The 14,975-nt window shown below is 39.9% G+C and overlaps 1 protein-coding gene across 1 annotated transcript; it reads right to left on the bottom strand.

The window, feature by feature from the left end:
* Window positions 1-12,817: 12,817 nt before the first annotated feature.
* LOC137783637 (myosin light chain 4-like) lies at window positions 12,818-13,749 on the bottom strand. Its single transcript, XM_068573800.1, has one exon. The coding sequence runs from the start codon at window positions 13,685-13,687 to the stop codon at window positions 13,079-13,081; it is 609 nt and encodes a 202-aa protein (XP_068429901.1). The 5' UTR covers window positions 13,688-13,749; the 3' UTR covers window positions 12,818-13,078.
* Window positions 13,750-14,975: the final 1,226 nt, after the last annotated feature.

The raw sequence follows: 14,975 nt of genomic DNA, 5'->3' as shown, positions 1-14,975 counted from the left end.
GGAGAAAAGTTCTTCTTCATGGTATAGTTACAAACAATCAGTCACAATTTCCAATATTCAAAGGGCTATCAGATCCTTAAACTTGCAAAGTAAAATTACAACGCAGTCCTGTTGAGACTGACCCCTCATGTTCATGTATATGGCTTTGAGATTTTACTGTACAGTTTTGGAGAAAAGTGTCTTCAAAGTCAGCTTACATGTAATAATGATTTCATCCCTTCACAGCTCATTTTATATACCCCCACTATATAAACATACATATATTCCATTTGATTAAATGTTTGTAATATTATCATACATACAACTGTTATATATCATTTTATTATAATATTTAACCAATAATGTCACATAACCAACATTGAAATGCATTCTCATGTGCCTGCTTGTTATTTACTGTGAGCGCTGTTTGATGAACAATGTTTATCCCTTGACTCTGCGGATAGTGTAACACTTAGTGAAGCCTCTTTGCATCATTTAGTAGTGGACATGTTTTATTAGTTAAGAGACGGAGAGACTCTTTGGTCAATACCCATCCACTGACAAATTATTTAAAATCAATAAAATGTGAATGTATTAATTAAATTACCACAGTTGCTGAATTATAAATGTGGGAAGCAGTCAGGGTTAGGAGCACCATGTCCAGCCCTCAGTGTAGAGTCATCCACCTTCCTGTGGTGACGAAGGAATCACACTTAACACTGCTGTTAGTGTCACATTTGAATGGCCTTGGATTTCCTCGCCGACTCCAATGAGACACAGTTCCCATTAGCGCTTCTCATTTTCACTAAAGTCACTAAAAACAATCTTTTGGAAAGGTTGGTTATAATGAGCGTTGAGGTTTTGTTTTGATAAAAGAGAAAGCGCCTCAGTTAGTGAAGGGGAGGAAACTGCATTGACTCCTCATATATCAAAAGCTCTCACTAGACAATATTGATTTGAGATGTGGAAAGGTAAAGCCAGTGGGAATCTAGAGGCAATCTCTCTTTTATACATTCTCAAACCTGCATTGCAGCATTTCTTTCTCTCACAGACGTTCGGGTCGCTGTCCAAAAGCGTTAAATCAGAATTTGTTACGGGTTCGTTTACAAATGATTTGTCAGACCGCTGGTGTTACCTTACCTGCCTTCCTGGACTTTCTTCTACCAATGTTGTACAGGCTGATCCCACTTCTTAAGCTGGTTAGTGAAATATCAAAACACCATGTTAGGAATCATGGTCCGAGCTACAAAAATCACCCATGTTGCAAAAAATAAATAAAAAAATGCATTTAATGGTTATTTTTCTGCCCTCTTGCCAAGGACAGTGACAGCCACAATGCTGCTGATTGGGGCATATGTGGGGTCTGTAATTGACAGGCAATGCCAAAAAAGTAATGTTATCCACAGTTAAATTGGGAGGCCTTAGTTTAGTTTGAGGTCAGACATAATTGACTGTGTTTATTTTCTGCCTTGCACAAATAGATGGATACACATTTCACTGGTAATGTGGGACTAATGGGCAGTTGTGCCTGGAGCAAGGGAATTGAACTGATTCCAAAATGAATTAGTTTCATCCCATCAAAAATTATGAAACTTTCTTTAAAAAAAAAAAAAAGATTACATACATCACATATCTGATCAACTCCTATTTAGTATAATCTTCTTTTAATTGGTGTCGTCTATTCTTTTTTTTTTTTTTTGCGAAAAATCTAAATTGCTGTGAAGCACCCACTGAGTGTCTTGCTCAAGGACACTTCAACATGCAAACTATGTGGAGACAGCCACCCTGCCCACCAGGACAACGGGCCACTAGTTTAATATTTAAACGTGACTTTATGTTTCTCACTAGCGCGCACATGAAATGATTGGATCTGTGAGCGTCAGCGTCGATAACCGCTCTGTGAAAGTCTCTCTTTCACTTAGTTGAGTGCTTAATAAATTGCGAGGGAGATAAGTCAGGCACACCTCATCACTTGTGGTGGAAAGGTAAAGAATGGGTTGAGTCCATTGTTGGCAGCCTGTGAAGAATTACAGGACTTGTAGCTGTCAGTCAATGCTCTGAATGGTCTGTTGTGTTTCATTCTAAAAGCCACAGTGACCCCTTACTTTGGTTAACAAGGCGGCACGATTAGATCGCCCTTTATTCTGATACGATTTGCAATGTTACTGTGAACAACTGGAAGCCCCTTCACTGCCCTTATAGCCGTGTATACTGATTAGAAAAGCAGACATTATGCTCGGCATTATCTATAGGCCTACTAATTTCTACTATATATATTCTGCTATAGTGTAGAAATGCAGTATAGCTCACCCAGAACTCCCCTGACATAAAGACTCACTTTGTTATCAGGAAATAACATGCTGTCACACCACTAAACCATTAAAGTACGGACGCCATTATGTGGATTGTGCATTAGAGCTTCTCACACGGAGTGGAAGGACATGAGACTCCATTAACCAGCATTTCACTGGCGCTTTGAGCAGATGGGATCTCACTAGCAATGTCAGCTTCACTTGTGTTTGCACTTGACATTTGGAATAAAATGACCCTTTGATAATACTTTGGCCTTCTCAGAAGATGGAGTACACACAATGACCTACAGTGGAGTCACAAAGCATTCGTTTTTCCACATTTCACTGTGCTATTTTAAAAGTGAATACAGCTCATTTTTGCCATTAGTATTAATCGTTTGACTGTCATGACAAAGAGGAAAAAAAGCTGGTTTGCCATCCAGACATATACCTTCAAATGTGACATTTCAAATGAGCGGCTTGAACGGGTCTGCTTTAAAATCCAGTTAGGGGAGACACTATTAGGCAATCATTACATTATTTTTAGATAATGATGCAAAACCAAAGCATATAATTATGTAAATATGAACACATTATTGTTTAGAATAGGAGACAACATTAATAACATTTGTCATGTTATTTTGATAAAGCCAAGTGGTGAATGCAATCTCCTGTGGCAGACTTGTTCCAAACAAAACTTAAAATTAGAAAAAGAAAATGTCAACCCAAGCACAGTTTTGTACATGGGCCCTTTTCTTTAGGATACTTTGATTACAGTGGAGAGCGTAAGACAAATGTGCTTCCATACTGATGCTGGTGCAGAAAGCAGTGTATTTATGGGCCATAATTGCAAACCGATATCCCAATAAATCAAACTTTGGCTCTACATTGTATGAGGCCTAGCTTGGTGGTTAATCAGTACAAATCTAATTAACCTGTTAGGCCCAACCCCATGACTCAGAAGAAGCAAAAACAAACAAGAAACCCAAAAATAACACCCAAAATGTAACAGGGTTAGGACTGTATGCATATGTAAAGTCTCCTTTCAAAGGTGAGAAGACAACGGTTATTAATCTATAGTAATTAATCCTATTTATCTAGTAATTCCAGAGTAAATGGAAATACATAAAAGAAAAGCTTGAGAGTATGTAAGCTACGTTTCAAATGCAATATCACCATCATAACCAGGATCAAATGGTAATGATTCAATGTATTCTCTGGGACTGTCCATAAATTCAATAAAAATACACTAAAATACACAGTTTAAGATACAATTTATAGTAATTTACTCTGCCAGTCTCCATCTTTTGACCATTTTTACTGTTTACATCAAAACTGTTAACTAATAAATTCCATATAACAATGTTATAAATAACCTAATTCTCCCAAAAGCATTGGCATAGCAATAAACACAATGGATATTGATCAACATTTATATCTATATTAGTGTCTAAGCAAGCGAAAGAGAAGCCTTCAGGAGTCAGCAGCCGTCTTAATCAAGTCAATCTTGAATCTTTTAAAAACCACCCGCTCTTATGTTTGCAAAGGTTATATTTGTGCAACGTATTAATAAGAAAATAAAAAATAAGACAGGTTGGACAACAAGACGTTGATTTACGGATTCTGAAAGATGGAGACCCAATGGTTTTAAAAGAGTATATCATGCACATCTTCTGTAAGACGAGCATCTTCCATTGCAACTGTTTGTAACTGCGTCACAGAGGTGAACCCGATCCGGAGTCCCTCAGGCTCCTGCTTGAAATGGTTTTCCATTTGGAAACATCTGTCTTCCATCCACTCTGTCTCTGCAACGGCTGCTGTCATTCGCTCCTCACTTAATCCACCTCGTGTGTCTCTCAACACAGCGAATATGTTTAAAGGCTATTCCTCAGCTAAATCGCTTAATCACAAAAGTCACTGTTTGGCAAGGCAAACTCAACAGTTGAAAGTTGTTTAACACCCTTGTGGCTATGACATATGTCATGTATCTTTTTTCAGAAAGCTTACTGATCAAAAGAAATTCATTCCGAAAATCTGCTTCCTATTTGCGGTAATGAAGCCTAACTACTTCAACAGATTGATTAATTTTCTTCCCTGACATAATTAATTTGTTTCTTTTTCATTTGATTTAGTGTCTTACATTGTCTAACACTGGTAGTTGTTTGGGGTCAGGAGGACGTGGCAATAATCTTCACCCGTGAGGCAAAAGAAAGAAAAAAGAAAAGTCAGTTTTACCAGGCAACTCAAAGCAGACTTGAAGCTAAGTCAATTTGCAAAATTTAATGAGAAATGTAAGAAAGTGTTTCCTCTTAGTGCTACTTAGATGTTTTAGCCAGAGGCTGTGTCTGTAATCCCTACAATAGTTTCTCAGTTACGGCAAAAAAATAAGGAAAACACTGTCTAGAACACTCAATTGGGATTAGGCCTCAGGACATAGATTTACATGAAGTGTTTCCCTCTCGAACTGCAGGACCTCAGTATGACGCTCGGCTCCATGACTTAACTCCCTGTGACTGACATGGAGGTTAAGGAGCGGATACATCGCTTGTGTGATTCTTTAAATACATTTTATCTGTGTATGTTCTATTTGCTGACGTCAAAGTTGTTGTTTTTTAATCTTTTCTCTGTCACCCCAACACACAACACATTAAGATTGTTCATAAAAACAACATGGCAGTATGAGAACTGCTATTTGTGTTGATTTATGGGTGTTTGGCAGAAACCTTTATTAAATTGAATACAATTAGGAAAACACGACTTGCCAACAGGCAGCAAATTTACATTTCTACCCAGTCTTTAATCTGTTCTTGTTAAATTCATTTAACATATGTCCTCTGGAGAGGCAAAATTCATCTTTACATCATTGTTTACAGGACGTCAAAGCATGTTTTTAAAAAGCTGCCTAATGACCAGAGACTTCTCGTCATGTGTGAAGACAATATTATAATTTGTATCCCAATGCACTGGAGGGGAAAGCAATTACAGTCTGGTGCTTATGCCAAAAATGAATAACTTGTCAAACTTACGTTCACCTCGGTATTGGCCTCATTTTATTTGCGCTGTAAGACATATTCCATCATGTGAAGTTACTTTCGTTCAAAACTTTCTTCTGAATGTGCAAGATGAACATTTTACTATTAAAAGGATAAGACCAAGATATTTTATAACATGTGGCTCTCTTCGGCATGAAATTGAACATTTGTATCACTGACCGACAAACTGTAAACCAATAAAAGCTCAATTTGAATCAATAGTTTGATAGTCATATTTGTATTTTGCTTGTTTTCTTCTGATAAGAGGTGCTGAATTTTTAAGTTCCAGCATAACTGTCAGCTGGACTCCTCGCCGAGGAGCACGGACCACAGAAAAATAATAGCATCATGCTGCTGAGGGTGGCAAAGGAGACATCTCAGAGGGTTTAGGCAAGGGCTCACCTTCCCTAAGGGCAGCCATGTAACTGGCAGGAAAACTTTGTCCCCACTAGAAATTGTGTTTATTTATAGGCCAGCCAGAATAATAAATGTCAAATGAAGGATTTTTTTAAAGGTGAAATAGAGCTCAGCTTGCTCTGTTTGAAGGCTTGATGTACCTTGATGAGGTATTGAGAGATAGTATATTATTGCTGTGGGCTTCGATAGTATAGTCTGTAATGTTATGGGGAAACATTTAAATATGTTATGAGACATTCAAAGTGTTTTTAGTTTTAGATATATTGTGTGGAGTTAGACTAAATGTCTGCAGGTTCATTCGGTACCTTTATACATGTCCAAGACTAAATGGCAGGACTGAACAAGTTCAAGCCTAAGTTGTTTCCATGCTAACTTCATCTCAAGAGTTAACTTCAGAACTTTTAATACAACAAATGAGGTTGGTGATTATGTTCTCGGTTGCCTCTCAACATCCTATAATGCAAGGAGCCACTCTAATTAAGACATTTTTTACGGAAACCATTCGGGAAATTAGAGAATTCCAAAATACCATACAAGTCATGAAGCACGGAGGGAGAAGACCGCCCCATGCAGCCCAAGCGTTGTAATACAATTATGCATGGTTCACTGATTGCTGGTTGAAATGTAACTTCATTTCTATAAGCAAAATGTAAGTTAAGTACATGTAGGTCAACTGATCCTGTATTAATCCCTACCCCCAGCTGTGTTTGACACCCCTGGTTTACATAGTGGATTTTGAAACGTGACTGTATGTAGACAACTGTGTGATCTTTGAATCGACAAGTTTAACAATCAAAACATTTCATTTTATCAGATGTTTTTCGTCTGGTCCAGTGTTTGGTACCCTGTGGCGGTCTCTTGATGCTCAACATGGCCCGGCCAGCTCAGGCTACTAACAGCGCTAACAGTGTAAACTACAGCAAAAGTCCTGACAGAGCTAACAATGTTTATCTGAGGGGATCAGAGGGCGGGTGCTCCACTTCCGCATCGATGTCATTTGGGACCGCATTATCAGCTGTGAACGCCATGATCTCACCAGTAGGGCACGTTCACATCCAGTAACACGCTCTAACATGCTCTAGCATGCTCTAACATGCTCAAACATGCTCTAAATTATATCCTCTGTCAATTGAATCACTGTACATTTGCATTTTTATATACATTTTTTTGTATTTTATTCTTTTTTTTTTTTTTAAAGTAATACGTTCTGCTTTGCTGCTTTATTGTATAGTATATTGTATAGTGTATTTTTCATGCTTAATATTTTTTAAAGTTTAATCTGTAACTTTGCTTGATCCTTCTTCAAACAAATTCTCCTCCAGGGATGAATACCCTATCTATCTATTTATCTATCCATCTATCCATCTATCCATCTGTCCATCTACCTACCCACCCACCCACCCATTCATCCATCCATCCAATATTGTTGTTAAATACATCTCCTTTTATCTTTCCTATTTATTCATTTTTGACAAGACCAGATACAATGTTCCAGACTCACATGATTGCACATGACAAGTGAGTTCAGACACTTCTTATTATTACCCTTGGAGCTGCTTCTAATCTGGCATCTGTGCGGCACAAGGTGAAAAAATATTGACTACTGGACACTGTGTTGAATGAACGGTAATGAAAGCAGCTGTGAGGATGGAGGCCATGTATTATACAGAGCCTTTGCTTTTCCTGCGGCAAGCTCTAAGGACGTCGTACAAAAGCCTTATCAAAGAGCCACACAGTGTGTTGACTGTGAATCATCTGTTTTATAACTTCTCCTTCTGCAGGCCTTCTAACTATGTGCTCGTTATCGTTCTAAGACTTGCACAAAATGATACTAGATATCAACATTAAAAAAAAAACCCTTTCAAATCTGTGTTGTTTTGCAGATTTGAGATTGCAACTATATGATGGATATTTTTGACCAGTGGTCCCATGAAAACTAACACTTGTGTTGTTCATTAGTGTGAATGGAACACATCTATCACTCCTCTCCACAACTGGCACACCGTATACATTCTGCATTTCACGACATAAAAATGGCAAATTGCAACAAATAATTACGAAATGTTTAATTGATGTGCTTAACACCATGATACTGCATGCACTTGTCCCAAGAGAATACCAAGTGATTGATTAATTCACCTAATTGTTTGGTTTTAAGAGCTCAAACGCTTCAAGAGAGAATATCACTTTAATTCATGCACAAAATCAGCCTTAACTAAAGACATGGTGCATTACATATCTTAGCTGTAATTTATTTTAAGGAACGCATCCGTGTGATTACTTAACTGTCATCAGTCAACAGGACACATGCACTTTAATGTCATTAGCGCTAACAAGCTTGGTGGTGTCGCGCATCACAATGAGAGCATCTGCACTTCAGGCGATTTCCATGGTAGCGGTACACACCGCTCCAGCAATCTGCAACATGATGGAGTTTTACGTAGTTGTAGGGCTACTATTCTTTTTAAATCTATCTCAAGGGAACCGCACAAGTAAAGACAAACAATACATATCAGTCTTACGTTCATATCTGTGTATTATGAGTGTTTGTGAATAAAGAGTTGAGACAATTGGCTCAATTGGATCTCAGAGATGATGTAATTCTTTGATTCTCGCCTACAGACTTCGCCGTGTCGTCATGTAGCCGACAGTGTTGCAGAGTTGATCGGGTTTAGAGCTAATAGGTTGGATGTGACTCTGTGACTTCATCATATCTGTATACATTCTATTCAAACAACACCAGGCCGTATCCATCAACGAGACCGGCTCGTGTCATTTTAAAACCCGGTTAGACTTGTGTGTAAATGAAATGACTTCCTCTATTCGTAATACAGACCGGTGAATTTGTCGCGCTCTGTGAAAAATGATCGGCTGCCAACGAACGATGCCGGCTGATCTTGACCTTGGCACACCTTTTGTGACTCCCGCTTGTTTTATAACCAAGGTTGCCATTCATCTTTGTCATTACGCTCATGGTAATTTGTAACTGCCGAGCTAAACAGTGTTAAACTGGACATTAGAAATATTTGCAGAAACTGGGCCCCGTTTCCAGAATTTTGCACGCAAAAAAAACCCGACAAATGTCTGTTTCACTATTTGCAGTTAAGTGACAACTTAGTATTCATCAAACAATTTGACACTAAAAATAAGGCGCAGTGATTGCTACATCTATAACGGCTTGGCACCGGACACCGCCTGTTGTCCCCCTTGGCAAATCATGAGCAATTCCCACTTTAAAGGGTCAACATACTGCCACTTGATATTTCTGTGCGAGTGTTTCTGTGCGTTATGGTGGTTTATGCTGCCACCTGTGCTGCCGGAGCCGTGCAGAGAGTAGTTTGCATGTCTGACATTTTAATACGCAACACAATCTGAAACAACGGAACAGAGAGCGCAGCAATGAAAATCACAATAATGGCAACACCTCTTTGACACAAAACATTTAACATGTTGGGTCCACCTTTTGAACAGAAAAAGCTGTCACAAGGAAAATGAAAAAAACACCATCATATGCACAAGCTGCTGGATAACCCTCAGCCAAGAGCCCCACATATCTGACAAAGGACTTTAAAGCTTAACAGCTGCTGATTAATCACGATGGGTCTAAATTACTGGCTGGCTCTCAACCGGGTATATGGAGCTCGCTGCCCAGTGCACTTAGAAGCTCCTTTGCATGTACTTGACAGCTGCATCGAGTAAGTGCCACTTCTGCCTATTTAGCTGCATCTTTTTACGCCTTCTACAGTGAGTCCAAAATAGCTTCAACGTGTAATCAAAGTGCGATCACATATTCCGATCTAATTGTTGTCCGGAAATAGTTCACGGCAAACTGGAGCTTCAGGATGTTGTACAAAACTTTACCCTCCATCTTAACATTTTATTCTAACCTAAATTAAAAAACACACACCTGAGCGGAGCTACTTTACCGGTAAAATGCATGATCAATACTTTTCTGTCAGTCTTTTATGGCACACATCTTTTTCATTCATTCTTTTATGTTATTTGTTTTAATTGGTCCTTATGAGCTGTCAACAACTGTTTCCCTGTAATATACAGAGGGAATCATTTTCTCCAACAGTGTCATGCAAATGTCATACTGCACGTTGTGCACATATGATTGCATACAATATGTACTGTACACATTTATTTTAATGCTGACTTACAGTTCAAAATAACCACATGACTCACTTTCAAAACATACATTCACATATATATTTCTGCAATGTCTTAAATGTTATTAGTCATGCAACAAAATCAACTTGATATTTAGACATTTAAGAATGTTAAGTTTGGTCTTGGATTCCGCCCAAAACTTTCTCTTAGCCCTCGTACTTTAATTTCTCTACACGGTGTGGTTTGTTTGCCGGCTCAGAAACACCCTGGTGGCAGAGTAATTACAGTTTGACTCTCCAGTTTGACTCCTGTGTGCCGCTGTTGGGAATTACGAGAAGCAGGTAGGCGCTGGTGGGTCCGCACTGTTCTCGGCTTAGATAACAACACTGAGCCTCGCTGCAGGCTGAGCTGACAAGCCAGTGTGCTCAAAGTCACAGGATGTTTTCTCATTCAAGCACACACTGGTGAAATGTCAACCCACAGTGATCTACAGCGGGGGGATAAATGAGCGTTGACGAGACTGCTTCATTTCGTTTCTTAAAAACCAGCAACAAGTGAAATGAATAGGGTGAAAAGGGTCTGCTATACTGAATTAACATGCTGCCAAGTGCATTTAGATATGAAATGGATATACAGGAGAAATGTCTCCATAATCCCCTGTGAGGTTTGCAGGGTTATTTTTTTTTAATATGTTTGCAGTCTTTAAGCTTGAAGCACAGTGAACATCAGACAAAGAGGTGAATAGCAGTATTTGTTAAGATTATCTATAAATTACAGATGCTCTGACTTATGAGTTCATGTAAGCTGTATTTTCTAATCAAAAGTGCTACGGGCCATTTGTTTTTTATTTTATTGTAATGATTCCTTGCTCCAAATTGATGAACCAAATGAATCAGATAGATACAATTGAGCCCAAGCTAATACATCACAGAGGAGATGTCTTCTTTTGGTTGCTGTTTCTTAGTTATGAGCAGACAAAAATGTAAGTTCCTTTTTGTTTCTCACCTTGTGAGTACAAATGCAAATTTGTTCTACTGCAATTGTTATCAATCCTGTACGGTTCATATCACGTCTTCCATTTCCACTGCTGCATATATTATACATTACAAGAGAACAATAGCTCGGGTAAGAGGGTCATTCTTCGTTCTGAATATAGAAATTTGTATAATCCAATAAATGGGATTCAAACATCTGATGTGAAAGAAACACAATGAGTCATCAACATGGGAACATTTCAAACCGGTGAACTTAATGCTCGCCGCTTCATGGAAGATACTAAATGGATTGAGTTGTATTGTACGGCGCACAACTCCACCACAGACAGGTCTGCTGAGAACTGTTTGAATTGTGAAATGCAAGATTTCAGAAAGAGTTAGCCCCAGTCAGCAGCAGCACCATTATTTTCCTATCACACAGAGCACCTGGCATGCAGTCCTCTCTTGCAGAGTTTTACCTTTTTCTCGTGTTTTTTTCCAGTAGCATTAAAATTAAACTATTCACAGTTTTTCCTCAGCGCAAGGTGCGGCGTCACGACGCTCCTCACGCGCCACCTGGCCCAGGATGCACAACGCGACATCAAGCAAAGAGGCCGGCTTTCATCCTTCAGCACTTCCTTGCTGTTCCTCACATGTGTAGGAACAGTGGGACAAACGCAGACAAAAAAAGGTTGTTATTAACGGCATTGACTCACAATGACCTACACCGCAATTATTAGAACAGCAAGAGCTTGACGTCTGCTGAAATTTTGTTCTTTCCCTGTTAATCACTTTTGATTGTCCGGTAGTGTTCGCGGCCCCGCTGCTTTGTAAGTGTTTTGTGAAGCAGCTGCACCTGTAGTGACGCGTCTTGTAAGGGTCAGGGTCATGAACCGTCTCCAGGTTGCTTTTCAATTTAGAATCTCCAAGCAAGTCATGCAATATTTAGATTTCTTTTTCTTTCTTTTGTTCTTTTACAGCTCTTTGCCTGATTTTGACATTGAATAAGATACTTCTGATGATGTGGGCTCCCAGTACTGTCAACTACCCCGTGAATGAAAGCACTCTGCTCTTTTCAAGCGTTCAAACCGCTTTCAGTTCACTGGTCCATGTGGCTGGATTTCAACAGCCCTTACCATCATATGAACCCGCACAGCCCAGATGTGTGCTCCCCACTCAGTGCAAAACGATGGCAAGCCAAAGAGGACAATTGACTTTTGAAGGAAGCCGAACATGACACAATCTAAAAAAGAGGTTATTTGGCAGCAGGGTGGTTAACATGTGCCGAATGCAGCTTTATTTTTGTATATCGTGTAGGTGTTTCCAATCCACTCTTCTTGAAGTTAATTAAACATCACGTTGATGCACTGATCTGTTTAAGTGATGAACAGATGAGGACCTGCAAACAACGTGCAGTGCACTTTCCTCTGTTAAATCATGAAAAAAAGAACTCTTGAGAATACAACATATTATTTATACACTGTTCAACTGAATGTGATGCCACTAGTTTAATGTTGTAGCTTAAAGCTAACACAAATGGCTCTGACAGCCGCTCTAAAGAGGTGAGGTTTAATCCTTGGAGCACCTGTCTTGTTGTTGTCAAAGGAACTGGATCAGGGCGTGCATGTGTGTGACGTGTGTGTGTGTGTGTGTGTGTGTGTGTGTGTGTGTGTGTGTGTGTGTGTGTGTGTGTGTGTGTCCAGCATGTGGGAGTATATCTTGATCCACAGCAGCTGCCCCTCAAGCACTATGACAAGCACGCTCATTCAAACACTCTTTGTGTAAAGTAGAATAGAATCAAATCTGTTCTATTTTCAGAAGCCGCTAAATCCTTTTTGTTTTTCGTCTCCCAGCAATAGTTTCCCCTAATCACATGAACACAGTTGATATGAAAAGTTGACATAAAATGAGCACTTTTATCAGCGATCCTCCGTGAATCATCATTTCCACTTCAAATGCGAATGTTGGGGAGACTGAAATGACATTTGTGAGGCAGTTTATAATTATATTTCCTTTATTAATGAAGTTTCCATTTTGGATATATATATTTTATCTCACTGGCATTTCATTACACGTCATCGTGTTTATTAAAAATAACTAATCATAGGTCTCGCGGCCGACATTTCTTCACTGAACATTGAATGCTGCTCTTGACAGAGAAATAATGTCACTGAGAGTAAGTGACACGCTCACCTCTACATGGACAAATGTTTAGCAAGGATCCAGAAAGTAGAGGAAACAGAGGTTCAGTCTGTACAGCTAAATGTCCCTTTCACCCGGAGAGAATATGCTTTACAAAGGAAGCATAGTTGATACACCCATTGGCATCCTCCTGACCGGTCATCAGTCTGTCCACCTCGTCTTCCGTCATCCTCTCTCCCAGTGTCGCCAGCACATGACGCAGCTCCGCCCCCATGATGGTGCCGTTGCCTTCCTTGTCAAAAACTCTGAGCCCCTCCACGAAATCCTCAAAGTTGCCTTGATCTTTTGCACGGGAGATGTGTTGCAGCATTGGCAAGAAGGTCTCAAAATCCACCGTTTTAGTGCTCATGTCTTCTGGCCGCGGTTTGCCGAGCACTTTGAGCACATCTGCGTTGGTGGGGTTCTGGCCCAGAGCGCGCATCACGTCTCCGCACTGGCTATATGTGATCTTCATCTCTCCAGTCGCCGTGCGGTCGAACAAGGTGAAGGCCTCCTTGAACTCCTCTATCTGGTCGGAAGTGAACTCGAGGGTGATGCTCTTGGGATCGAACGCGGGCTCCTTGGGCGACTCGGGCAGCGGCTGTGGAGCTGAAGCCGGCTTAGCAGCCGGAGCCGCATCTTTCTTGGGCTCTGGCTTTTTGGGCTCAGGTTTCTTTGGTTCAATCTTCTTTGGTGCCATGCTAAGGGATTCAGAGGTGAGCTTGTACTTGCTGAAAAACAAGCAAGAGTCTGAAGAGATTGGAAGGGTTCCCCCGAGCACCGAGGGCCACCACCTCCACCGCAGCTTTTATATGTGCATTGTCTCGGGAGCAACGCAGCAATTTCCAACAGCACACTATAAAAGGAAGAAACCTAAAATAGATTCCCGCAGCAAGTGATGTCAACATTAAGTATTGTTCTCAGCTGCTGTTATCTAGCCAATAGGGCTAGTCACTGTCATTAGTGAGGGTCCAGTTGCATTAGGCCGAAAATGTTCTGTCCCTCTGATGGACAAAGGGATCACAGCACAATACATCAGCCCATGACGGAGAGGGACAAAAATAGATTTGCACACTAATGACAGAAAGTCTGTGAATCGTTGCTTCCTTGAACAATGCTTTTTTGGATTCACAAAGAGTCAATAATTTGATGTCAAGGGGTTTCATGATGAATCGGCATAGTTTCTGACTATGTCATGATGCAATATTGCATCATAAGGTACACAAGGTCTGCCAATAACCTTATTGGATTGTATTTGTAGTCAATGATACGTTGAGCCGTTGGAGCAATTGCTTATTTAGATAAATGACAGTTTGCATTCTACAACTATTACCGAGTAGCTTGGAGTGTTACAGCATATTTAGGAACAAGGCAAGCTTCAGCAGATCTTAAAGGGACTCTTACTTAATGCTGGATTTAAGACCGATGTGCTGGAAAGGTCAACCAGTTAAGCTCTTGAATGTTAAAAAATACATTCGCTGACAGAATCAATTATGAGACAATCTACAGCCGTCTGCTGCGGGTTCCTGATTACAGTGATCAGGGCATTTTCAATTTAGATTATGAAATAGATGTTCAATTTAGTTACATGCTTATTGTTTTATTGATCATTTACACAATCTACATTTAAGCCAAAGCACTGGGTATTTAAACGTTTGACTGACTGCACCCTTTGTGGTTTGCATGTGTCCATTGTGTGTGTGTCCCTCTGCACAGCTCTACATGCAATATATGTCACAATGTGAACGCAAGGAAAAGCAATTCCATTATGTGTCTAGTTTATAAATACGTAATATGTCACCTGGCTTTATGTAGATGGCTGCTCTGTAATACCATGCAGTCAATGATAAATTAACCAAGAAAACATTCATTTACTTTATGGGACAGAGGGTGTATATAGGATGTGAAATTCTGTGACACAATCTTAATCATACCGACCTTAATTTATACATGCAGCTGAAGCTAAAGCCTGTCATGCGATAATCACG

This window comes from Clinocottus analis, unplaced genomic scaffold, assembly GCF_023055335.1.
Source record: "Clinocottus analis isolate CAN_PGR_092001 unplaced genomic scaffold, fCliAna1.0.p SCAF_13, whole genome shotgun sequence".
Classification (NCBI taxonomy): domain Eukaryota; kingdom Metazoa; phylum Chordata; class Actinopteri; order Perciformes; family Cottidae; genus Clinocottus; species Clinocottus analis.
This window is presented reverse-complemented; position numbering and strand designations above follow the sequence as displayed.